The sequence below is a fragment of the Microcebus murinus genome, chromosome 18 (genome assembly GCF_040939455.1).
Source record: "Microcebus murinus isolate Inina chromosome 18, M.murinus_Inina_mat1.0, whole genome shotgun sequence".
NCBI lineage: Eukaryota > Metazoa > Chordata > Mammalia > Primates > Cheirogaleidae > Microcebus > Microcebus murinus.
The window spans coordinates 28289723-28316722 of record NC_134121.1 but is presented as its reverse complement, the minus strand read 5'-3'; the positions used below and the strand labels follow the sequence as shown (position 1 = coordinate 28316722).

At 46.2% G+C, this 27000-nt stretch overlaps 1 protein-coding gene across 11 annotated transcripts in view; it reads right to left on the bottom strand.

The window, feature by feature from the left end:
* Positions 1-17039: 17039 nt before the first annotated feature.
* The window catches only part of ACACA (acetyl-CoA carboxylase alpha), a 292538-nt gene continuing 282577 nt past the window's right edge, over positions 17040-27000 (bottom strand). For all 11 annotated transcript variants that reach the window (XM_075994382.1, XM_075994384.1, XM_075994383.1 and 8 more), the window contains 2 exons: positions 21320-21456; positions 17040-19463 (listed from right to left, as the gene is read on the bottom strand). In XM_075994382.1, the coding sequence (XP_075850497.1) occupies positions 19340-19463; positions 21320-21456 (261 nt within the window). In that variant the 3' untranslated portion in view covers positions 17040-19339. The remainder of the gene's footprint in view (positions 19464-21319; positions 21457-27000) is intronic.

Below are 27000 nucleotides of genomic sequence, written 5' to 3'. Positions count from 1 at the left end.
GCGAGCTCTTCATATGGCGCTTTCTGTGAGCCTGACGCTGACACCAACCCACGTCTCCTCAGCAGATAGGACCTTTGTCATCCTCAAGCTATCTGATGAAGAAAAAGATTTAAACAGGTACTTCAAAATATTTGGAGTCTAGCAAGTTTAACTAAAATGAGTGAAAAACAGGAGAGAGATGAGAAGGAAGGAACTGACAGAATTTTCACTAAAGGGAGGCTTGCATTTTAAAATTCAGAAGACCACCCTCCTTCCAGCCAAGAATAAATTGGAAACTATTTTAATTGACACGGATACTGCAATTCAACTGTTACTAGAAAGACAGATTAGTTGATTGATTTGCATTTTAATAAAACTAATACTTTACATTTTGGTAGCTAATGCTGATTTTTAAATGAGTTGAGAGCAGTTATCAAGAGTTTCAATCCAGAGCCCTTTTTCAGTGTTGACTGAAGCATTCCTCTCTTTTGTGTGGAGTTTGCTTATTTTATTTTTGCGCAGCTGACTGCTTCACACGTGACACTCGTAAACCGTAGACCTTGAAGGTCTCACCGGGACAGTGAGGCAGTGAGCTGGCCACAAGGAAACACGGCAGCATGCAGGCCCCCACCCCGGCCAGAGATGGGCCTCTCCCTCCAGGAGGGAGAGAGTGGTAAGGCCGGCCTCTTGTTTGTCTTGTTTTTACTTTAAAAGTTAGTCACAGAAAAGTAGAAGGAACAAGTAAAAACAAGACAGCTGTTTCCCATCAGCCGGAAATAACCACTTCTCACATTAACACGTCAGCGCTCCATGGCCCCCTCCCGTGGGTAGGTGCAGCCCTGCCAAACAGCCCCCGAGCTTCTTGGCAGGAGATTTGCTTTTTACTTTTGCACTGTTGGAAATGCTTTGCTTACCCTTTTAAAAACAAAAACAAAGTCCCCATGCAGTCTTGTCTACCACGTGACCCACCTCCACCCACGACACACATACTACTGGTTAGGGACCATGGTACACAGCAGTCTACATTTTCCAATTAATAGTACAGAGATTATGTCCATGTTTTTACAGACATATTCTGATTGCTAACTAATAATTCCAGGTCTCATCAATACTTAACCAGATCACCTGCTGTTGGTCATTTACATTGTGTCTGGGTTTTTGCTTTTAGGAATAATGTTACAGGAAAATATTTGTGCAATAAGCTTGTTTGTTGTGTTTTTTGAAGCTTTTGTCTTTCTTGTCTTATGATTTTAGGAGTAAAGTGAACCAAGTAGAAAAGTCTATGATCTAGGGTGATGGGAGCTGCAAAAAAAAAAAAAAAAAAAAAGTGTAACTATTTAAGACCCTTGGTACAGGTTACAGCGGAGGCTTGTTTTAGGGCCTTCATCCACTTCCCACTTGCCCAGGCGGGTGTCTCCAACAAAGGGTGTGGAGCAGGGCAGAAATTGGTCCTGGAGTTTCATCCTGGGGTTTATTTCTTACTCCCCAGGGCCCTCTTCAAATCAGCATCCTCCTCTGGGAGGATTAAAGAGCTGCTGTGCTTAATGTGCTTTGAGATGCTCCAACGAAAGATGGTGGATAAATAGAAAGTGACACCAGTCTCCCTCCCTGGCCCTCATTTTTTTCCTGGCTGCTGCTCGCATGTAATTCGCTCTCCACCCTCCTCCCCTCTAGATTTCATGCTCTTGCCACTTTCAGCGCCCTCATCCTGGGCTCTCCCTGGCAGGTTTTCCTTGTGCAAGTTTGAGTTCCTCCCAGCTGCTCTGTACCTGCTTTCTCTCTGGGGCCACTACCCGAGACTCCATACCGAGTGTCATTTGGAAACCCAGAGTGTCAGAAGGCGACCAGGGGGACACTAGTTCCAACCACTCCAGTAACAGCTTCTGCATCTCCTTTTACTTATTTTATCTGGTTTTTTTTTGTTTGTTTGTTTGTTTTTGAGACAGTCTCGCTTTGTTGCCCAGGCTAGAGTGAGTGCCGTGGTGTCAGCCTAGCTCACAGCAACCTCAAACTCCTGGGCTCAAGCAATCCTGCTGCCTCAGCCTCCCGAGTAGCTGGGACTACAGGCATGCGCCACCATGCCCGGCTAATTTTATATATATATTAGTTGGCCAATTAATTTCTTTCTATTTATAGTAGAGACGGGGTCTCGCTCTTGCTCAGGCTGGTTTCGAACTCCTGACCTCGAGCAATCCGCCCGCCTCAGCCTCCCAGAGTGCTAGGATTACAGGTGTGAGCCACCGTGCCTGGCTTGTTTTTTTTTTGTTGTTGTTGTTTTTTACTAATCAGCTGGATTTAAGATGCAAGGAAAAGTTTCCTGTGAGAGGTTGGTTTCCCTGGTCTCCACATGCATTGCTGAAACCTCTCTGAGATCACTGCCTCTCCACCTCTTGCCATTGGATCCAAAGGGAGCCCAGTTTGAGGCTTAGAATTAATCCAAATGTGACACTCATTATGAGCCTTGGTACCATCCCCCAGGACGAAGCAGTCACTGTGTGTATGGAATGTGTTTATGCCAAGATCCATGTCTCCCCCGGGCCACACTCAAATGAGGTAGCCACACGCCACAGCAGGACCGAGCAGACGATCAGAGGTAAAGGACGTCGGGAGGGAGCCCCAGGCTGCAGGTGCTTCATGCCAGGGCGACTGCCTGTCCCTCCAGTGACACCGTGATGCTGCCACCCTGTGTACTTGCTGTTCTGCTGCTGTATGTCTAATAAAGACAAATAGAACAGTGAATCTTATCTAACACGAATAAACCTTGTTTTCTGCATCTTAGTTTGTGTTTTTACTTTTAAAATTTATGTACATGCTTGTTTCTATGTGCCAGGAGTTCAATTGCGCTTGTCTTCATGAACAGAACCATTTTTTTAAATAAAGCTTATCTAGCTCATTTTCTTTGTCTTTTCTTTCTCTTTCCTCATAACATCTCAAAAATAATTGCCAGTAATTTGGTAAGTTCATTAACTAATTCTCTCCCAAGTCCAGGGATCCATATCACTGCTGATCTGTATATATTCAATTTGGCCAGCAGCTCTATTGATGAAGTCCTCATTACTGGCTGGTGTCTGTAGAGAGGAGCGTAGTCAGTGCGGAGTGCATTTGCCATATCTAACCTCTGTTTTTCTTGTGTATCTATAGATTTCCTTTTACGGGGCCTTTCCTGCCCATCGTGTGGGGTCTGCCAATAGGGTCGCTGCCTCCACAGCATTTATATTCCCGAGAAGTTTGCTTGGTTTATTTCCTCTGGCTCAGGGCTCTCAGAGTTCATTTGTTGAGGTCAAGGATGCTGAAATCTCAGGAAAGAAAATGTAAAAGAATGTGGGGGAAAAAAAACCCACCAAACCAATCCCACGTCGCAGATGGGGTAGAAAAAAGGATACAAGGTCCCCAGTAGACACTGGCAGTAAAGCCTCCCCCCATTCCCCTCTCACACCTCCTTCCTTAGGACCGGATCGGGAATGAGCCTGTCTGCGCCTGGCGGCAGGTGTGCTGTTACGTGGTGCCCTTCCTGCGCCACCAGGTTCTAGTAGGGACTTGGGAACACAGTCCTGGAAGGGGCTTATGTGATGTGTTGAGTAGAGGACAGATAGGAGTGAGAAGTGGAGTCGTGGAGAGAATCCTGGACTAGAAATCAAACTTGCTCGAGTGTGACCTTGAAGAAGTCATTTAACTATGGGTCCTCATTAGTAGTACAAGCTGGTCTGGATGGTCCCATCCTGGAGCAGCAAGTAGAAGCATCACAGACTTGGGCTTAGCATAGGTGCAAGAATGTTCGAGTTCGTTCAGGTATTTATTGCCCTGCTATGTGACAGGCACTGGTTGAGGTTTAGCAAAGAGCTCTTGTGGCAGGTGACTCTGTCTCTAGGCTGGTTTCTGTGGCCCTCCTGTCCTGCACAGTTCTGCATACTCTCACACTTGGTTCTGCTCAAAGCCTGTTGCGCCCGCTGGACTTGCCTCTATTACTCCCAGCTGGTACCCCTGGAAGCCCAGGCTCTGAACCGATTTTTAGGCTTGACATCGCTTCCCCAACGTTCCCGTTCTCAGAGGGGAGAGCTCAGCCCGCAGGAGGACGGAAGCCGGCTCATGAGCACGTGCCTCCTGGGGCTTTAAAGCCTGGCCGGGGAGACCAGCCTCCAGCAACGCCAGGTGCATTAGTATGCAGGTGTCGCTGATTCTGAGCACAAAGCAATTAGCCTGCTGCTCTGCAATTTCTGCCGTTCCGCAGCGAGTGCAGCTCCAAGCTTTGGTTCCTTTGCCCGCGTGGGCAGCCACCTTCCTGTCTTGTGGGGAGCCCAGGAGAAGTGTCTGCTACCCCCAGCAGTGGTCCTGAGTACCTAGATCAGAGCTGCCCAGTAGAGCTTTGTCCCGGGTCAGAATCTCCACACCCTTGTGCTCCTCGCCGGCAGGCAGGGGGCCAGCACCATGACTGTCTCCACCGCTTTCTTGGCCCTAAGACCTGGGGTAAGTTGGGGGACGGGGAAGCGAGTGGTTTCCTGCCTGGCTGACTCAGCACCGTGTCCTCCCTGATGCCATGAAATCATCTTCCAGTTTGACTCTTGTGTCCTTTAAAGTTGTAGCACACTGCTCTTGGTTTGAAGAGCTCAGTGTAAGGCTCATATGGAACACTTTAGACGTGATAACTCCGAGTTCATATTGTTCGGGAGATAAGCAGAACGGAGCAGGCGCTTTTGAATTCACTTATCAGCGTTCTTGCAGGCTCCCGGCCCTCCGCGCCCCTCCTAGGGGCTCTGATGCTCTAGGAGGATCTTGGAAGGGGAGGCTTCCGCAGGCTGTGGGGCCACCGTTTCTTCCGCTCACCTTGCCAGTGAGGTCGGGGCTCTGTGCCCGGGAGGCGCCTGCCGGCAGGGCCAGGGGAGGGGCCGGCGCCCCCCATGCCTGGGCGCCTCAAGCCTTTGGAGCCCCGGGGAGAGTGTGCATTTTAAGGTCACATCCCCATCTTCCAGGAGGAGGATGAGAGGGGACAGATGTAAGCCCTAGTTCTCAGGTATATAATTAAACCGAAAATTTCCTTCCTGAAGTTACAAAAAGAGGCCAAGGACGGCCTAATTGAAACCTCTAGATTGCTTCTCCAAGAGTGGTCTCAGCAAGCTGGCCGAGGTGGGTTTCCGACTCTGGCTGGTGGGGTGGCCCGAGCCAGCAGGGCCCTGGAGTGGCCATTGGGCGCCATCCGCGGGCAGGAGGGGCTGACTGGCAGGGCAGGGTCACGCTGCTGTGTCGCAGGGTGGGCCTGGGTTTCTGGCCCAAATGGAGAGGCCCACGGGGAACCGGCGGCACCGGCTCAGCCTCGTCCCTGTCACCGACCACTCCCCAGCACAGCAGCCCACAACGACGGGTCTCAAGTGCCACTAAAAGTGTGGGCCTCTTTATGTACGAGGCCGTCAGCAGGCTGGCTCTCCTGAAGTCGCTCATTACCAAAGAAGAGACGTGAAACAATGATGCTTTATTAATTGCGGATATGGCTGCTAATTAGAACCCAGGTGTGTGTGCTTTATACCTGTTTATACACTTGCTGCAGAGTGGAAGGACTTTCTCATCTCTCCTCGCCTCTCCCCCACCCCCAGAAGAGAATTTCAACTTTAAGACAAACAACTTCATTTACAAGTGTGTCTCTAATTAGCTGCAGAATTAGGAAAGCTGAGTTTTCCCCCATAGATCGGCTAAACCCTCGAGGGAGACTGGTGGAATAGAGAGAATCGCATTTCCAATTATTTTGTTGAATTGCTAATTTAGTTATTGTGCCTGGTGTAATTGTGATGGGTATTGGGTGTGCAATTCAATTTGTTTTAAATATTTGTGGGAAGGCTGATCAGTAATAGAGCTGACCTATTTTGTGGCCCAAATTGAGAAAAAAAAAGACTAAAACACAACAGCCACAAAGATATAGTTTGTTTCCATGTTTATTTTGATCTCTCTCATCCCTCTTAAGACCATTGATGCAACAAAAGGATTAAATTAAAAGATGACAGCACTTTGATCTTCTCCCTTTGAAAGCTTAACTGTCCTTGGTAGTTTAATATGCAGATATTTTATGGTAGAGTTTAGATGCATTGCTAGAGTTATAGTTTCTGCCTCCCCCGATTGCATTTCTGTGTGTGCCTAGAAGTGGTTTGGGGTTTTTTTGTTTGTTTTGAGACAGGATCTCACTAGGTCATCCAGGCTGGAGTGCAGTGACATCATCATAGCTCACTGCAGCCTCGAACTCCTGCGCTGGAGCGATCCTCTCATTCCCTAGTAGCTAGGACTACAGGTGCACACCACCACACCTGGGGTCTTACTATGTTGCCCAGGCTGATCTTGAACTCCTGGCTTCAAGCAATCCTCTTGCCTCAGCCTCCCAACGTGCTGAGATTGCAGGTGTAACTTTTGAATAGTATATAAAGTAGTGGGGGTGTATCTCCAATACAAACAGTGCAAAATCATTATAGCCACAAGTTCATGACTGTCTACTGGGCAGAAGTCCATTGCTGAGCCTGGAAACCTTCCCTCCAGGCAGGACCATGTGCTGGATTGGTGACAAGAAGCCCCACCCCAGGTGGCATTTGCAGGATGCTCTGCCCACGGGAGGCCCTGCTCCTGGTTGGTTCAAGTCTGTGCAGTTGTGCGGAGGGTTGGGTGGGAGATTCCCTCGCTGCGGGTGGTGACTCTACCTGGAGGTTCTTTTGGGCCAAGCTCCAATTTCCCTCTTCAGCCAGTGTCTGGACCCGAGGGCGGATCTGGGACGTGATGCTGCTTACAGTCCTACTGCGTGCTGCTGAGTAATCCTGTCTGGGCGTGGGGCAGGGCTGTGGCCTCCAGAGAGGAGCAGTGTGAGGACCAGGCGTGGCTTCAGTCAAGGTGGTCTGCAGGTGACCGGCGGGGCCCCTCCGGCTGCTTTCTCAGACACAGGCCAGGGCTTGGCTGGGCTAGGTCAGAGGGTGGCAGACCAGGGCGGATTTGGAGAAAAAGGTAATAATAAAATGGGTCACGGAAGGAGCTGTTGTGAAGAATTTGATCCTAAAGGATTCCTCCTGTAACTTGGTTAGTTTAGAAAGGCGTCAGTTTCCATGCTGTGAGCGGAAGTTTAAACTTGGCGACTCCTGCGTGAGAGGTCACCTGGGCTCCGCAGGAACCGGGCTCAGGTCCTCCTCTCTGTTCATAAGCCTTTCTGGAGGAGCCGGGCGGGAGCAGCTAACAGCTGGCTCCTGGCGCTGAGAAGGGCCTGGCCCCGTGGAGGACAGGCAGGAGGACTAGTTGTCCGACGCACAGTGCCATGAGCTAAAAAGCCACCAGCCAGCAGGGGGAGCAGCTGGGTTGGGAGGCTGGGGAGGGCGGGCAGGTGACCCCTGCTGGTCGTTATTTTTCACAGCGTTGCTTTTGAGATACAATTTACATACCACACAATCACCCATGGTAAATGTACAATTCATTGTCTTTTAGCAAATTTGTGGAATTGTGCTACCATCAACGCATTCCACTTTGAGAACATTTTCATCCCCCCATGCCCGTTTGCAGCAAATCCCTGCTTCCAGCCCCAGGAAATGACTTACCTGCTTTCTGTAGCTATAAATGTGCCTTTCCTTAACATTTCATATAAAAGGAATCATACAATGTGTAGCTTTTGTGTCTGGCTTCTTTCCCTTGGGATAAGGTTTGTCTGTATTATAGCGTGTGTCACTAGTTTGCTCCTTTGTGCTGTTGACTAGTATTCTGCTGTGTGGATACACACGTGTGTTTTGTTTATCCATTCACCTATTGACAAGTCTGAGTTGTTTCCAGGTGTTGGCTATTATGTATAAGGCGGATAGAAACAATCACAAGTCTTTGTGGGAGGTGTTTTCATTTTCCTTGGATAGGTACATAGGCATGGAATTGCTGAGTATGTAAGTGTATGTTTCACATACTAAGAAGTTGCTAAAGTGTTTCCCAAAATGCCTGTACCACTATTGTCACCAGAAATGTGTGAGGGTTCCAGTTTCTCCACACCCTTGCTCATATTTGTGATTGACTTAGTTTATAGACATTTTAGTAAGTAGTAGACTCTGATTGCAGTTTAATTTACATTTTCCTAATGACCAATGATAAACATCTTTTCATGTGTTTATTAGTTGTTCGTGTATCTTTGGTGAAACATCATTGAACATTTTTTGCTAATTTCACATCTTTTGCTTATTTTTAATTGTTGTCTTATTGCATTATAAGAATTCTTTATATATTCTGGACTCAAGCTATAAGATACATTGTTTGCAAATATTTTTTGACACTCTGTGGCCTGTCTTCATTTTCTTAATGATGTCCTTTGAAGCACAAAGGTTTTTAGTTTTGATGAAATCTAATTTATTGATTTATTTTCATGTTTTGTGTCATATCTAAGAAATCTTTGCCCAATCCAAGCTCCCAAAATTTTTCTGCTGTTTTCTTTCTAAAAAGTTTATAGTTTTAGCTCTTACAATTAAGTCAGTAATATGTTTTGAGTAAATGTTTGTACATGATGTGAGAGTCTAAAAATATGATTTTGTGCAATTGTCTCAGCACCATTTGTTGCAAAGACTGTCCTTTCTGCCACTGAATTGTCTTGACTCCTTTGTTGAAAATCAATTGACCATAAATGTAAGGATTTATTTCTAGACTCTGTTACGTTCTATTGAAAGTGCTTGTTTTTATACCTCTGACCACTTTGAAATCAGGTAGTTTAAGTCGTTCAACTGTTTACCAAAATTGTTTTGACAATTCTGGGTCCCTTGCATAGCCATATAAATTTTAGGATAGATTTGTTAATTTCTATAAAAATTTTGATAGGGATTACATTGAATCCATAGATCAATTTGGGGAGAATTATAATCTTAACATTCTTCTAATCCATGAACATGGACTGTCTCTTGTTTATATTTAGTTTCTCTCAGCGGTGTTTTATAATTTCAGTGTACAAGTCTTCATACTTCTTTTGTGAAGTTATTCCTAAGCATTTTATTGTTTTTGATGCTATGGTCAATAACATTTTCTTAAAATTTCATTTTTTGATTTCTCTTTGCTAGTATAGAGATACAATTGAGTTTTTGTATGTTGATCTTATAGATTGTGACTTTCCTGAATACATTTATTAACTCTAGTTTTTTAAAATGGATTCCTCATGGCCAGGCACGGTGTCTCCTGCCTGTAATCCTAACACTCTGGGAGGCAGGAGGATCACTTGAGGGCAGGAATTAGAGACCAGCCTGAACAAAAGTGAAACCCATCTCTACTAAAAGTAGAAAAAATTAGCTGGCCAACTAAAAATAGAAACAAAAAATTAGCTGGCCATGGTGGCGAGGGCCTGTAGTCCCGGCTACTTGGGAGACTGAGGCAGGAGGATCGCCTGAGCCTGGGAGTTTGAGGTTGCTGTAAGCTAGGCTGACAGGACTTTAGCCTGGGTGACAGAGACTCTGTCACAGGAATTTAGCCTGGGTGACAGAGACTCTGTCTCAAAAAAAATAATAATAAAATAGATTCCTTATTTAAGATCATGCTATTTGTGAATAATGACAGTTTTAATCCTTTCTTTCAAATCTTAGAAGCCTTTAGTTTTTACTTAGCCTAGTGCACTGGTCAGAACTGCCAGTACAATGCTGAGAAGTAGCAAGAACAGGCATTTTGCCTTGTTCCAGCTTACAGGGGAAAGCATTCAGTCTTTCACTATTAATTAAGCATGAGGTTATTTGAGGTTTTTCATAGGTGCCCTTTCTCAAGTTGAAGAAATTTCTATTCCTAGTTTGTTGAAAGTTTTTCTCTGGAAAGGGTGTTGGATTTCCAAATACTTTTTATGCATCTACTGAGATGATTGTGTGGTTTTTGTCCTTTTTTAAGATGGTATATTACATTAATTGATTTTTGGATGTTAAACCAACCTTGTACTCCTGGGACAAATGCCACCTGGTTATAGTGTATACTTTTTTTTTTTTGTAAGAGACAGAGTCTCTGTATGTGTTGCCCAGGTGAAAGTGCATGCAGTGGCTATTCATAGGCATAATCATAGCATACTACATCCTTGACCTCCTGGGCTCAAGTGATCCTCCTGCCTCAGCCTCCTAAGGAGCTGGGACTATAGGCATGTGCCACTGTGCCCAGCTCGGTTTGCTAATATTCACCTAAGGATTTTTGCATCTGTGTTCATCAGGGTTGTTGGTTTGTAGTTTTCTTGTGATGCCTTTGTTTGGCTTTGGTATTAGGATAATACCGCCTCATAGAATGAATTGGAAAGTGTTTTTCTGTATTCTGAAAGAGTTGGTGAAGGACTGGTATTACTACTTCTTGAAATATTTGATAGAGCATCCACCGGTGAAGCTTTCTAGGACTGGGCTTTTCTTTTTGGGAAGATTTTTTTTTTTTTTTTTTTTTTTTTATAATTTTTTTTTTTTTTGAGACAGAGTCTTACTTTGTTGTCCAGGCTAGAGTGAGTGCCGTGGCGTCAGCCTAGCTCACAGCAACCTCAAACTCCTGGGCTTGAGTGATCCTTCTGCCTCAGCCTCCCGAGTAGCTGGGACTACAGGCATGCGCCACCATGCCCGGCTAATTTTTTATATATATATATCAGTTGGCCAATTAATTTCTTTCTGTTTATAGTAGAGACGGGGTCTCGCTCTTGCTCAGGCTGGTTTTGAACTCCTGACCTTGAGCAATCCGCCCGCCTCGGCCTCCCAAGAGCTAGGATTACAGGCGTGAGCCACAGCGCCCGGCCGGGAAGATTTTTTTTAATGACTATTTTAATTTCTTTACTTGTTAGAGGTCTATTTGAATTTTCTTTTTATTCTCAAGTCAGTTTTGATAAATTTGTATCTTTCTAGGAATTTGTTCATTTTACCCAAGTTATCTAATTTATTGGCATAAAATTGCTCAAAATATTACTTTAATGAGTGAAACATAAGTCTGACAAACCTAAAAAAATATTACTTCATAATCCTTTTAATTTTGATAGTGTCAATAGCAATGTCCCCTCTTTTACTCTTGATTTTAGAAATTTGTGACTTCTCTCTCTTCTTGTTTATCAATTTTGTTGATCTTTTCAAAGAGCTAACTTTTGGTTTATTGATTTTTTTTTTCTATTTATTGTTTTTCATTAGTTTTTCACTGTAACCTTTATTTTTTCCTTTATTCTTCTTGCTTTGGGTTTAGTTATCTTTTTTCCTTTTTTTAAAAATTTTTTTTCTTTTATTTTCACTTTTTATTTATTTTTTTGTTTAAACAAATACAGTTCTATCTTCTGATGTTTTCTTTTTTGGTTTCTTAGGGTGGAAGTGTAAGTTATTGGTCTAGATCCAGCCCTGTTACTGTTGAATTGTCTATTTCTCCTTTCTATTCTGTCAATTTTTGCTTTATGTATTTTGGGTCTCTGTTGTTAGATATATATACATTTATAATTGTTATGTCTTCCTGATAAATTCATGCTCTTATCATTGTAAATGTTCCTCTTAGTCTCTAGTGGTATTTCTTATCTTAATGTATATTTTTCAATATTAATATAGTTGCTCCAATTCTTTTGTGGTTATGGTATGTGGTTTTTTAATACCTTTAAACTATTTGTGTCTTTGAATCTAATGTGTTTTTCTTATAGACATTTAGTTGGATTTTGTTTTTGATTTTTTTACCCAGTCTGACAGTCATCTTTTCATTGGAAGGTTTGGTCCTTTCATATTTAACATAGTTATTGATAAGCGTTTTGTTCATTTGTTTCTTCTTTATTGCCTTTTGTGTTAAATAGTATACCACTTTAATTCTGTTTTTTAGATAGATTGATTGGCTTTTTTGTTTTAATTGTGCTTTACAAAAACCACATAAGAGCCTGGTGCAGTGGTTTGCACCTGTAGTCCCAGCTACTTGGGAGGCTGGAGTGGGGAGGACTGTTTGAGCCCAGGAATTGGAGGCTAGCCTGGGCAATATAGCAAGACCCCCCCCATCTCTTAAAAACAAAACAAAACATAAACTTTACCATCTTAACCACTTTTTTCCTTTCAGGGTATACTGAAACTTAATCATCTTTAAATGTACAATTCAGTAGTGTTAGTATATTTACATAGTTGTGCAACAGATCTCGAGAACCTTTTCATCATAAAACTGAAACCCTGTACCCCATAAAACAACTCACCCCCCTCTCTCCAGCCCCTGGGAACCACTATTCTTCTTTCGGTTTCTAAGAATTTGACTACTTTAAATGCCTCACATAAGAGGAATCATGCAGTATTTATCTTTTTGTGACTGGCTTACTTCATTTAGCATAATGCCTCAAGGTTCATTCATGTTGTAGCATATGTCAGGATTTCCTCCCTTTTTAAGGCTCTATAATATTCTACTGTGTATACCAAATTTTTTTGTCCATCTGTTGATGGACATTTGAGTTGTTTTCCCCTCTTGGCTATTGTGAATAATGCTGCTATGAACATGGGTATGCAAATGGCTCTTTGAGGTCCCTCTTTCAATTCTTTTAGATATATACCCAGAAATGGGATTGCTGGATTGTATGTAGTGCTATTTGTAATTTTTTGAGGAACTGTTTTCCATGGCAGCTGCACCATTTTACATTCCTGCTAACAGTGTACAAGGATTCCAATTTCTCCACATCCTCACCAAAACTTATTTTCTGTCTTGTTTTGCATTTTTATTTATTTATAGATAGGATTTTGCTATGTTGCCCAGGCTGGACTTCAGTGGCTATTCACAGGCATGCTTATGGTGTACTGCATCCTTGAATTCCTGGCCTCAAATAATTGCCCTGCCTCAGCCTCCTAAGTAGCTGGGACTATAGGCATGTGTCACTGTATCCAGCTTTGTTTTTTTAATAGTAGCCATCCTAATGAGTGTGAGGTGACATCTCTTTGTAGTTTTGATTAGCATTTCCCTAACGATAGTGGTGTCGAACATCTTTTTATGTGCTTTTTGGCCAGTTATATCATCTTTGGAGAAATGTCTTAAGTTCTTTGCCCATTTTTTAGTAGTTAATTTGGTTTTGTTCTTGTTGAGTTAGAGTTCTTTATGTATTCTGGATATTAACCCTTATCAGACACAGGATTTGCATTTACTATCTATTGTCATTTTTATAGTAGCTATTGTAGGGATTACATCACAATCTATTCAAAATTAATACTAACTTAATTCTGGCAAAGTATAGAAACTTGGTTGTAATGTAACTCTGTGTTTCTTCCCCCTTATTTGTGTGATTGTCTTATATTATAAACTCTAAAATACAATGGTATAATTATTGTTTTATGCAATATTATGTCTTAACAAAGTTAAAGATAAAAGAACACCCACACTTTTTTTTTTGTTTTTGTTTTTTTGATACAGAGTCTCACTCTCTTGCCCAGGCTAGAGTGCTGTGGCGTCAGCCTAGCTCACAGCAACCTCAAACTCCTAGGCTCAAGTGAATCCTCCTGCCTCAGCCACCTGAGTAGCCGGAACTACAGGCATGTGCCACCATGCCTGGCTAATTTTTTCTATATATTTTTAGTTGGCCAATTAATTTCTTTCCATTTATGGTAGAGATGGGGTCTCGCTCTTGCTCAGGCTGGTTTCAAACTCCTGACCTTGAGCAATCCTCCTACCTTGGCCTCCCAGAGTGCTAGGATTACAGGCATGAGCTACCGTGCCTGGCCCCCACACAGTTTTTATATTTACCCTTGTGTTTACCTTTCCCCAGCACCTTCTCATTTCATTATGTAGACATGAATCACACCTGGAGTAGTTTCTCCCGTGTGGGCGTGTGGAGGACTGATGAAGACTCCCCTGTGGCTGTCTCAATTACCATTTCTGTTAACTTTATGGCTAGGCCTCTGGTCTTGCTTGAACCAGCCTACCTGAGACATTGGTCTTCCTTGCATGTCTGCTACTGAGCTTGCTACTGTTGCTGACAAGTGCACTGGCGTGGAATATTTTTACCCAGACTTCAGCTGCTCCCACGATCCCAGATTAGAATCTTTCTGGAGCTGGTAGGGATCTTAAGGATCTTCTCATTCTCATTCCTTTCACATTCCAGGGAAAGCAGGACTCCAGAAAGCCCTGGAGCTGCAGGGCCCCACTGTGAGGGCAGCCACTTAGAGACCAGTGTCCTCGCAACTCATGCTGAGGGACAGTCATTAGACCCCACCTTCCCCAGGGGGATGGTCCTCCAACAACGCCCTGTGAGGAAGGAGCTCCTGAGTGATGACAGGTCCCCAATCTGTGAGCACAAGGAAGGGACAGGGCATGGAGAAATTGAACACATATTGGGAATTTGCTACTAATGCCCAGCACTTGATTCGTGTTAATTAACTTAATGTAATTTTTCAAAAAGCCCCATTGAGGTCCCTATTATCATCCACATCTCACGGATGAGGAGTCGGGAACTTGTCCAAGGGCAGGAGGCAGAGACGGCACATTAGAGACCAGCTCAGGCTTATTCCAAAGTCTGTGCTCTGTAAGCGGCCAGGAAAGGACCTGTTAGCAAGAATGTGGTTAGTTTTTTCCTAATTCCGAGCCTGGACTTTCATAGTGTCCCTCCTCACCCCTGTCCTTCCTGTTTACTCCAGAAGGCCAGTCATCAAATCGGGATGTTGGGGATCAGACCCATCATGTGCTTATGGGCTGAGCCTGCTGCGTGGGGCCGGGTCCTCTGAGGGACGAGGCTCCCTTGTCCTGCCCCGCCACCAACCACAGGGAATCCTGTGTTTTGGAAGATTTTGCTTGCCTATTGCCATCACTTACTAGCAACTGCCCATTAGAGCTTCCGCCAGCACGAGGCAGCCAGCGCTGTGCTCCCTGGGTTAGGAAAACTCCAGGCAACACGAGGACAAGGGCACAGCGAGCCTTTGCTGCTTGCCTGAGGCACACCAGGATTTCTGAGTGTTGAAAATAGCCCACATCACCCCTGTTATTTCCATGCCTCCTACGGCTGGCCTGGGGCTCCTGTCCTGGGCGGCCCCTCCAGCTCGGAGACGCCACACATGATGGAGCTGAGCTTGGACCCAGATTTCTTGGCACCCGAGACCACGCTGTTAACGTTCAATCGGGCTAAACCTTACACACGCCCACAAACCATCAGGCGTGTCCTCTCTCTTCAAGACAAACCCTTGCTCCTCGGCCCGGCGTGAGAGGATCTTGCTGCTTCAGATTTTGTCGGTCACTGCCCCAGTGACTGCTCTGCTCCCCCTCAACATTCCCTGTGTCCCTTTTGTAACTCTGCAGATGTCAGTGCCCTGGCCTGGAACACCCTACGTCTGTCCGTACCACTCACTTTGGCCCTTACTCTCTGCCCTGCGGTGTGGGTCAGGGCAGGCCCAGGGGTCATCCTCCTCGTGCCCCGGCCTGCGGAGCCAGCTGTTTGGATGAAGGTTCAGGCCCTGTCTGGGTCCCCCCCGCAGCCTGGCACTGAGCCTTGCGCGTCGGGACTGCGGCAAAGAGCCTGCCTGCGTGGTCGTTAGGCATTTGCATTCAGCACTGGGTTCTTATTTTCCAGCTAGGGACATAGCGGGCCTAGGACTAGATCACAGAACCCTCACACTTCAGTCTGTTCCTCCTGACCCTAAAATAATATCAATGAGGGTTTCAAATTTCCTTTTATTAAAAAGACTGATGAAGGAAGTCTCACTCCCCAGCAGAAGAACACACTGTATCAGGCAAGTTCCAAGGCAGAGGCAGAATCTTTTCCTATTCATCTTGGTGACTTTTCCTGGAACCGCCAACAGATGCTGGCTCAGAGCGGGGAAGTCGTTCTCACCTGCCTGCTTGGGGGAGGAAGGGAGACAGCCAAGGCCTCTCTGCCCAGAGGGCTGCAGCTGGAGGCAGGGTAGCAGTTTCCTCACTGGAGCCTGTATCTCCCTTCTTGCTCATCTTTCTAGAACATCTGGCTTAGAGTGATTTGAACTGATATTTTCTTAACATTTTATTTCACTCTAGGAAAAGCCACCCTTTGCTTTGTGACATATCCCAGAGAGGCGGACACAGAACTAATTCTAATACCAGCAAAGCCAGGTGAGTCCCCTCCCTGCTCTCGTGTGGCCTGTACCTTCCTTTACAGGTGCTCAGGCTGTAGTGCTGTTCCTGACTCAATCACATGGGTTCACAGAAAACTTCTGCAGAGAGGGAAACTGAGGCGGAGGGTTGCGGGCACACAGTCACATATTTCCTGCCCCTGGTGCCTTTTAGTGTCTAGAGTTAAATTCAGGCCAGGCACAGTGGTTCACAGCTGTAACCCTAGCACTCTGGGAGGCCAAGGTGGGAGGATCACTCGAGGTCAGGAGTTCAAGACAAGCCAGAGCAAGAGCAAGACCCCATCTCTACTAAAAATACAAAGAAATTAGCTGGACAACTATAACATATAGAAAAAATTAGCCAGGCATGGTGGCACATGGCTGTAGTCCCAGCTACTCAGGAGGCTGAGCCATGAGGATTGCTTGAGCCCAGGAGTTTGAGGTTGCTGTGAGCTAGGCTGATGCCATGGCACTCTAGCCTGAGGAAGAGAGTCAGACTCTGTCTCAAAAAAAAAAAAAAAAAAAATACAGTTACTGAATTAAGAAAACCTAAAACCTCTCCCTAAAATCTTTAACGGCCATGTGGCCCAAGTGTTTGCCCTGAGGGTATCAGAACACTCTCAACTTCCTGTGTGCTGGGAAGGGGACTCTGAGGACAGTGAGCTCAGGGCTTCAAAGGCTTTAGAGCTGTATCCTCACGAAACAGTTCCTTCTTCCCGTGGCCTTTCTTGTCCCTGCCCTAAACCCATTCTCTTGTTGGGGGACCCACTAGCACCCCCATTCACTCTCAGCAGGTAGAATTTTTCCCTATCCTGAAAAACACAACAGAAACTAAAGAACTGACTCTCAGCCGTGGGGCTCCAGAGTGTTGATGGCCTTGCAGAATTTCGATTCAGCCAGTAAGACAGGGCTGGCTGAGGCCAGCTTCTTCCTGCCTGCCGGGTCCCTCGTGACGCCAGGTCAGGGGACAAGGGGTGCTGGGTGTTGCCGGGCCATGGAGGGGCTCACCCCCACCCCCTGCTCCCTTGCTGAAAATAAAACAAGAGATGAGGTAGCCAGGCATGGATTGAAATGACAAACTGTGACTCTTCTACAAATGTGGAGGTTTATTTCAACAAAATGTGAAAAGAGTGCATTTGAATCTCCTTCCTCATCAGGGTGTGTGTCCATCGAATTCTCACCGAGACAAGTGAAGGCTGCTTTGTGAACAAAGTGAACAGATAATACGGCAGTCTCGGCTCAAGCAAGTCTCGGTCAATACATCATTTGTACTCCTCCTGCCTCAGTGACCTTGCGTGTGTAGTGGGCTGTGGGAACATCAGATTGCTCAGGTTCTGTGGCTCTTCCTGATTTCTCCATAGGAAAAATCCCTGTCCAGGGTGAGACCTACAGTGAGGGCTCCGGGGCTGGGGCCGGGGGAGTGGGCATGACAGGGTTGTAGAGAGGAAACGTACTTGTTTGTGTCATAATTTGGTGGGGAGGGGGGAGGCGCACAAGTGTAACCCACCCTGCCTCTGAAGAAATGCCAGGACGGCCTCTCGGGGAGCGCAGGACTTTGTACCACCTGTAGGTGTGTGGGATTTGGCTTATTGCAGAGAAGTACAGAGGAATGATCTGGTCAAAAATGAACCCAATTCCTTCTATGAGGAAAGCAAATAACCAGCAACAGTGGATATGTCTTCTTGGACTAAGAACTGTCCCCCACCTTTTATGCCCTTCTTTGAAGGTGCCAAACACCTGTCCCTCCTGCCAGGGCGGACTGGCAGAGGCTCTGGCTCCTGGGGGCAGTCAGCTACGCATCCAGCCAACCCATCTGCAGAAGGGGGAGCTCTTTCCTGCGTGTGAGCTATGGGGTTAAGGCTCGAGCCGTGACGTGCACAGTGTTCATGCCACTGCTGCTACAACGCCTTAGTGATTCCTCCTTGGTCGTCAGCGACAAATGCAATTAGCTGCCCTGCAGGAACCGGATGCTCCACCAGCCCAGATCACCTGCCACTCTTGCTTTAGGAACACCAGTGGGGGACTTGGTATGTTCTTTCCTTGAATAAACTGGTTGTTGAAAATAAGCTCTCCCCACCACCCCTGAGGCGGCCCCGCTGCTGGCCGGGAGGGACCAGCGAGCCTGGAAGACAGCAGCACCATGACTGAGTTGGAAAAAATCTTAAGGTCACATGGATCCTGTGTTTCCTGGAAGCCTCCCCACGCTGGGAAGACCAGTTCCTGGTGCTGAGGGCACAGCTGTCACCAGGGTCCTTTCGGCAGCTGTGGGGAGACCTGCATCTGTTGCCTGTGTACATTCTGGGGAAGAGACCAGACCCAAAGAGAGTAGGAATGTCAGCTGCAAGGAGGGTCGCCCTGGACACAGGGCTGAGTGACTCTGTAGGCACTATGTACTTCTGGACACCATCAAAGCTCCAGGCTTCATAGTAACAACATTCCAAGTCCTAACACAGAGAGACTCTCCGGCCCACTCTCCACGTGCCAAGAGTGACCAGTATCCACCAGTGAGGAGAGGGCAGTGGCGCTGCCTCTGCCACGTCGGGCTACGGCATGGCCTGGGGGGCCCAGCAGAGGGCTGGGGCCTCTCCCACAGCTCCCGGCAGATGCAACCGCCAGGCAAGCAGTGACGAGGGGACTACAGGTAGGCCAGCCATCTTTCCATTTGTTCTAAGAGAATTTAACCCAAGGTTGAGGCCCTCCAAATCAAGAATAATAACTTGGTCTATTTTCTTTCTCTGTTTCTTGGATCATGGTTTTGCCCTCGTCTTTGTGTTCCCATGAAGCTTGCAGATTTCATGCTCTAATTTTTCTTCATAAATAGGTACCTTGGTGTGGTTAAACTGGGACTCATTTCCTCCCAGTGCCTAGTGTGTGTCAGAGTACTAAACAATGGGCTTAAGGTTTCCTCTTCTCCCCAGACCCAGTGCTGGGCTGAAGCCCTCAGCCCCTGCCCTCCTCTGCTGCCTGTGGCCGCGGCTCATGGGGCGAGAGGGGCTGCTCACTGCTTGCGGCTCCTCGCTGCCCCGTACTGGGCCGAGGGGCTGTCGGGACAGGAGGGGCAGCCCTGCTTTTGGGTAGTAAGACCTCATGGTACATGCTTGTACCTTTCATTGCCTTCTCAGTCTTGTGCAGGGAGAGAGGACTGTAGCCACAGCCAGGGTAATAAATACTGAATGGGACAGGTGTGACCGGTGAGCTGGAGGGGCCTTTGTGATCCTGTATCCCAGGATGTCATGCATGACCTGACACACTTGAGGGGAAGCAATTTGCCACTTTGACTCCAGTGCTGGGTCTCCTGTGCCTTCTTATTACAGTGGTTTCAGTCGTAAAAGGCAGGTCTAGCCCTTTTGTCCAGAGCCAGGGCAGGGATGGGCAGGAAGCTCTTCCTACGTGGACGGGGAATCCATTGTGGAGAGGATCCGTATGACTTCTGCCCGCTGAGTGGGTGAGATGTGCTGGGTCATGTGGACGATGGAATCCATGGCAACCTCTGGATTGGCCTGGACCAAGCTGGGGAGGAAGATTGGGGATGGTGAAGAAAAGAGAGAGGCAAAAGTATCGAGATCAGGGCTGAAGAATTGCCCAGTAAACATGCTGAACAGTCCACTGCAGACACTTTGGCCACTGCCGCCCCTGACTTGTTTTCCCACATTAAAAGTGGCCCCAGTAGCCAAGGTGTAGTGCAAGATGAACCTGAAATATTTTGCTCAGTTGGAAAGGAAGGAATTTTTTTTTTTTTTTTGAGACAGAGTCTCACTTTGTTGCCAGGCTAGAGTGAGTGCCGTGGCGTCAGCCTAGCTCACAGCAACCTCAAACTCCTGGGCTCAAGCGATCCTGCTGCCTCAGCCTCCCGAGTAGCTGGGACTACAGGCATGCGCCACCATGCCCGGCTAATTTTTTCCATATATATATTAGTTGGCCAATTAATTTCTTTCTATTTATAGTAGAGACGGGGTCTCGCTCTTGCTCAGGCTGGTTTCGAACTCCTGACCTTGAGCAATCCGCCCGCCTCAGCCTCCCAGAGTGCTAGGATTACAGGCGTGAGCCACCGCGCCCGGCGTGAAAGGAAGGAATTTTTAAAAGCTCTGAGAACAAAAACAATGGAGGCATGTCACAAAGACAGCAGAGCCTGCATGAAAGGGGCTCCCATCGGCTAAATCTGGGATAATTTGCGTATGAAATATGCACAGTAATAAAATATAAATTAATGAAAGATAGAAATTCATTAGTCTATACCAATAATGGATATGTAAGTGATTTGGGAGGAGTGAGGACTTTGCTCACAGTAGAATGGTGGAGGGTGTGCTGGAGTTGGAAGGTTGCCATTTTGCAACCTGATTGTAAAGACTGCATCAGGTGGGAATCACCCATGGGTGCTAAATCTTGGGGGAGATTTTGATGAGGAGCAAGATATTGCATGGACTTCAAATGTCTCCCCACAGGCTACTTATTGGGTGCAAGGGGTGGGGGGATCAGTAATTATATAGTAAAGTTGGGTGACATCTTGACCAGGTGATGGAAATTAACACTGGGAGGGCAGTGAGCATCATGTGCCACCAAACGTGCCCTGTGATGTCCACACCGTCAGGAATGTGGCATGCCGGCCAGAACGCGGAGCCTGAATCTAATCCTGAGAGAAACATCAGGCAAACTCAAAAAGAGCATGTTCTATGAATGGCAGATTTCAGATAAGTTTTTAAGCAATGTTAAATTTACTAAAGTGGATCAATTTATCATGGTTCTCTAAGAGAATAGCCTGCTCTTAGCAAATGCACGTGGAAGTATTTGAGGGCAAAGGGCCATGATATATGTAATCTAGAAAGAGGAAAAACTGCATATGCACACGTGGGGGAGAGAACAGGCACACTCACAAATGAGAGGGGAACCTGGAACACGTATGTAAAGGTGTTCTTTGTACAGCTTTTAGTTTTATAACTTTCCTGTCAGTAAAATGTTTCCAGATAAAGATTCATAAAAATGCTCCCGCAGTCTCCACACCCATCCTAGGGAGAAGACTGAAGCCTCTAGAAGAATACAGCTGCCCTCGGCGGGGGCGGGGAGGAGACGGTCCCACAGCAAGCTCTCCTCCCAGAACCGCTCATCCGGTTGGAGTATCAGCACTCGGAGCTAATAGGTGGGCACAATGAACTAAGCCTTCATCTAGCCGAGATTACTAAGTGCCCCTGGGGAGCAGTAGCTGAGAAAGAATTGTGCTTCAGTGCTATATTTGTATCTGTGGGTCAACTACAGCAGTCTCAAACAGCAAGAGACTGCAAGCCATCATCAGCTCATGATTTGTCCTGAAACTTTTATTCCAACGAAATTAGCCCCACTTCTCTAGAGGAGGCCCCCACTGCTGGGCTCACCTGCGGATCTGTTTGAGGACGTAGTCTCTGCTGATACACTTGATGTTTTCCTCTATCACTGAGCGAACACCATCCTCCTCTGTCAGCTGTTTCTCCAGCCATTCCACAAGATCCTTATTATTGTCCCAAACATAGGCCTACAAACAGAGGATTCTTGGTCAAACACCAGGGGTCAGGCCTGGACACTCTGACTGTTCAATATCTGAAAAGCTTTCTCCAAAAGTTTGCTCAATGTAAAAATGGTTGTGATTCTCCTTTACTGCTGGCATCGTAGTAGCTGTCATAGGAAACAGGCCTCAAGACAGGGGCGTCCCTCCTTTTCCTGTCCTTCCAGGGACACCTGTGCATATCCAAAGCCTCCACCTGGGCTCCCCTGAGGGCGTCAGTGCTCAAACACGGACTGCAGGTATCTATCTACTCCACAAAAGCTAAGAGAATTCAATAACCTGACAGATTTGAGAGAACCAGTTAAAAGCCCAAGTTACTCAGTAGCGAGATTGAGAGCAAAACGTTTACTTGGTATTTTTCTTTCGCAGGAACCGAGCCAATTCTTAACGTGTCAGTTTCTAGTCCCAGCAAGGCCTAGTGATAAGGTCTGGGGCTGTGCCTCATTCCTCTGGTTGTGGAAGTCCACCCCCCCCCCCCCCATCTTTCACTGAGGCATGGAGGGGGACTGATGGGACCAAGTGTTGTCACTAGGGTAGAGCCACCAGGTCAGAAACGTAACCCCCATTTTATTATCCATGAGGGTATTCAAAAGGATCATGACGTCTGTAACCCTGAAAGTCTCAACAAATCACCTCTCCCCTTTTTTTTTCAAGATCATTTGGCTGAGTATTTCCTAGGTAGTTGACTACATAATAATTCAGGAGTGTGTTAGAAGCCTAATAGCCTTCTCCTTGCTCTCTTCTCCTCTCATTTTCTTTACAAATCATTTAGGAATCGTTTTGTTAATGGTTTCCGGAAAACCAAGTACCACCATTAGGGCTCATTCATATTTATGTCATTTTGTTTGGGTAATTAAACACAAAGCTCCTCATTTAAAGGTGTGCTATCCTTTTCTGTTATCACTAACGAAGTCAAAGTCAGAATGACAATGAGTTTGGTGCTGTAATTTAATAGGTGGGTGCGTTAGGGACTCTCTGAGGCTTTGAGATGCGGCTACAGGAAACCCGTATAGCAGCAAAAGCCGCAGCTGTTAACGACAGGCCCTGCAAAGGCACAGAGGAAATGTTTTCATAATGCTGAGAGACACCAAGCAATAAGAAACTGAGCACTGGCCTGTTTTCTAACTTTCTATTTCACACCTTTAAAAATACTGTTTTCTTTTCAGACTCTCACTTCCCATCCCTAACTTAGCTGGCCAGTTAGCTGTGACTGTTAGTTATTTTACGCTATGCCACTCACTTCCATATTTCTAAACATTCTTTAGGAGTCCTTTACATTCGAAGGATTAAGGATTCCCAGGATTAAGGATCAACAATGTGCCTTTTCTAACTCTGTCCGTTTCTTTTTCTGGCTCCAAATTTGCCCAGTTCTGTTTTCTTTTAAATTCATACCCCATTAAGATCCCCTATGCCCAGCTGTGTTTGTAATCACTGATGAAAAGCTCAGCTCTTCTTCAGTGAGGTGGTGTGTCCAGGACAGTGCACACCTGAGCGAGCCTTTTTCCACCTCTCTGCGCCGGGGTCAGGACTACCCACACCCCTTAGGGCTAAACGGCAGGAAAGTGTTTTGCTCCTAAAGAAAGGTGGTGCCGCTTGTCAGTCCCTATGGAAAAGCACAGCGCTGTTTTGCCCACGTTTGTCTCAACTCACTCTCGTGTCCCAGCATGCTGCACATCCCACACATGGGTGGGTGCCACTGGACTCCTGGCTGACACCTACATTGCCACTTCCATCACTAGGAATTTATATTTCTACTCCATGGTTTGAGGACTTGTACACATTCCCCTACTTAGGAAGATTTGGGGGGAGGAAGGAAAAAAATAAAACAATGAATGCTTCTTAGGTTTTTTTTTTCATTCTGAAACCCAAGATTTTTTGATTTACTCAAGAATCCCAAAGCCTTTAGTTTAGGAGAATATTTAATACTCTTATTAATCATTTTTAATCCGTTTGCTTTTAATTAAGAAACAGCATGATGCTTTCCTATCAACATATGCCAGGGAGCAGATTAATTGTGGCTTAAGATAACTCTCCTTGATTGGTGTAATGTATTAGCTAACGAGACGCCTGCCTCTAATGCTGCTCAGACGCTACGCTGGAAAGCCAGCTACCCTCCAGAGAAAACTCTTCTGCTTTCGCCTCCTGCAGCCACACAGTATCCTAGGTGTTTAAATTAAACATTTTGAAAAGTTCCCAGACAGGATTAGAGCAGTACATTCCAAGTTCTATAGGTGCTTGGGCTCTCTGTATACATGGTCAGTCTACTCAAAGTACAACAGCTGGATGACGACCACCGTGCCAAAGCCCAGTAAGGTGCAGACTGCAGTCCAGGGTACGGGAGGGTGAAGGGGTCACAAGTCCTAAGCAACAAGCTTACGTACCCATGGTGCCACTGGTTTTTCTCAGCAGACCCGGGAGGTTTTTTTTTTGAGACAGTCTCGCTTTGTTGCCCAGGCTAGAGTGAGTGCCGTGGCATCAGCCTAGCTCACAGCAACCTCAATCTCCTGGGCTCAAGCAATCCTGCTGCCTCAGCCTCCCGAGTAGCTGGGACTACAGGTATGCGCCACCATGCCCGGCTAATTTTTTCTATATATATATTGGCCAATTAATTTCTTTCTATTTATAGTAGAGATGGGGTCTTGCTCAGGCTGGTTTCGAACTCCTGACCTCGAGCAATCCACCCGCCTCAGCCTCCCAGAGTGCTGGGATTACAGGCGTGAGCCACGGCGCTCGGTCCCGGGAGGGTTTAATATAATTTGCTCCACTGGGTTATAGAGTCCATAGTTTCCTGTTTGCTCTCTTAGAGATGTAAGACTTATCATTCCAGCCATCCAGAAAGACACGCCAACCCTCTCCCCCAGGGAAAAGCCGTTATTTCCTTCAAATTATGAACATGTTGTTGGGTGAGGTAGCTCACACCTGTAATCCCAACTACATGGGAGGTGGAGGCTGAGGCATGAGGATCACTTGAGGCCAGGAGTGTAAGACCAGCCTGGACAACACGGTGAGACCCTGTCTCTTTTAAAGAGAAAACAAAGGGGGTTGGGGGGGGGTGATGAAAATGTGGCTGATTATTCCCATTCCCAGTATTCCAGTTTGGATTTTAAACAAGCGTGACACGATGGGCTGCTAACCTCATGACAGGCCTGGGACCATATGCCATCTGCTTGACACTCATCCATATCAGAATATTTTAATACCAATAAAATATCAATAATTAAACATCACAACAATGGTCTGCCCTATAATAAATATTCGACAGACACCTTCTCCGCATCAGCAGATAAGTATCTCAGGCACTACTCAGCCTTACTAATTGTATGTAGTAATTAGTCTATCTTACAAAATCTAAATGACCTGTTTGAAAGTTTCATTTCTAACATATTGGATAGCTGTTAAGCCTTCCTTAGACAATGGTTTAGCAGGGCCAGGGAGTGACTGGAGGGCATAAGCCGATGAATGTGAGCCCTGATTAACATGCCCTAAAATAACTCACCTTGGAGGCTGCTTGGAGACACCTCCAGCTGGGGAGGTTGCTGCCAGTTCTGACCTCCTAAAACTTCTAGGAGCCCTGTAGCCTGGGGGGTGGGAGGGTACACATATCCAGAATATATGCAGAATTTGGAATACATTTCCAAGATAACTGACAGAAGCCCAGGAAGCAATGTGATTTCTCTCCGGCTTCAGAGTACAATAGAAGGCCATGTGGGCTAGGGATGGCCCACTGGACTCCAATCTCCTGAGAGCCACCCCATCTCGCCTCCAGGCCCATGAAAGGGCCAAGCAATTGCCTTCCAGGTTCTGCCTTAGCTCCTCCTCTCTAGTCCTAGGTGAGAAGTTGGCACCAGACCTACCTGTAGGTAGCTTGAGGCCAGACTTCAAAGACAGTGGCAATCAAGTAACCCTATCAACAGTGTTTTTTCCTCCATCATCCCCACAAGGGCCTCCATTAAGCAATCATTTCATTGGGAAATCCAGAAGAGCTGTGGGTAGCTAGCTGGACTATGAGGATGCATATGGCACCAGGCTGTGGGGGCGTCAGAGCAAGACAGCTCAAAGAACGTTTACTGAGCCTCTACTGCGCTCCAGTGCCAACCCTGCCTCGTGACAAGATCACTGAGTTATACATCTTTAACTCTTAGTCTAGGTTATTTTTTACCTTTTAACATGCTGTGCTGAGGGAGGAGGGGGAAATTAGCATCATCTTGTTTTTCAAAACTCACTGAACCCTGTGACATAGCACAATCCCCTCTTGAAACCTGAAGAAATGGAGGCTTAAATAATATGGCCAAGCCAGGAAATGTCGAAGCTGGGATTCTCCAAAGTTTGTGAGATTTCAAAACCTACATTCTCATTGCTCCATGCAGAATCCTAATCTCAATTTCTACTGCTGGGGATGGGGGGGGGGACGGACAGGAGGGAAATCAGCCTGTTTGAAAAGCTACATACTTCAAACTGGAATCAAGACAGAAAACATGCCTATGACACAAACGTGTGCCATGTTCTTATGACCCAATTTAAACCACAGTTCTTAATTTTTTTCAGGGAGCTGTAGTGATGCTTTGCTTCTGCCTGCGTGAAACTATGAACCATAAACTCTACTATTTTCTACAGTATGACTGTCCCAGTGGATTCAAACAGAATCCCATAACCCATAGTAACAGATACCTCTAAGGGAAACAAAAGAATTACATTGCTCAGTTATATAACATGACGGTGTCTTCTGCCCCAGAATCTTTTTTCACGATTAAGAAAACAAATTCTCTGGGAAAAAAATACACAGCATGGCTAATAGATGCTTATCATGAAATGTCTCTTCCCCCCAGTAACCACAATAAGGATTAGAGGGTCCCTTCTTGGTGCAACCTCAGGGTGTAGATTCAACCAGTCTTGCACTTGAGACACAACACATAATTATCCATCACTGTTTGAAGAACCCCCCAGAAAGAGGTGGTTTTAAGCCATTTCCAAACACCAGGCAGATTCTACACCAGCCCTTCAGAGGCACACAGACAGCCTTTGAACATTGCAACACCTTCTTCCATAAGGCCGCTACAGATTTTATCACCCACCCCATGTTAAACTGGGTCCTGCCGAGCCTGCAGAATATGGAAGGAGGTTTCAAAGCCACATGCCCTGACATCATAGGATCACGGTCCTTTCTTTCCCCAGCTGTCCCCTTAGATGCAGAGCTCATGACAATGCTGCTTTTTGTAGATGAGGCAAGGGAAACAGCCTCAATTCTTGGAGAGGTTGGTTCCCAGTGGCTCAGGCAGCCTCCTCCTGCACTATGGGGCTGGGCTCATCTTCTGCACTTGGGTTCCAGCCAGGAGCTTGTGTGAGTACAGTCAACTGTTCCCTCCATTGATAAGAGGTGCCAATGACCTATTTCTTCAGACACACTGTCCCCCTGGGAGCAGGACGCTAAGGAGCAACTGGAAGGGCCTATCTACTCACTTCATGCTTGGAGGGAAGCTATTGCTTCTCCTTATCCTTGTGCCTACTGAGGCTGTG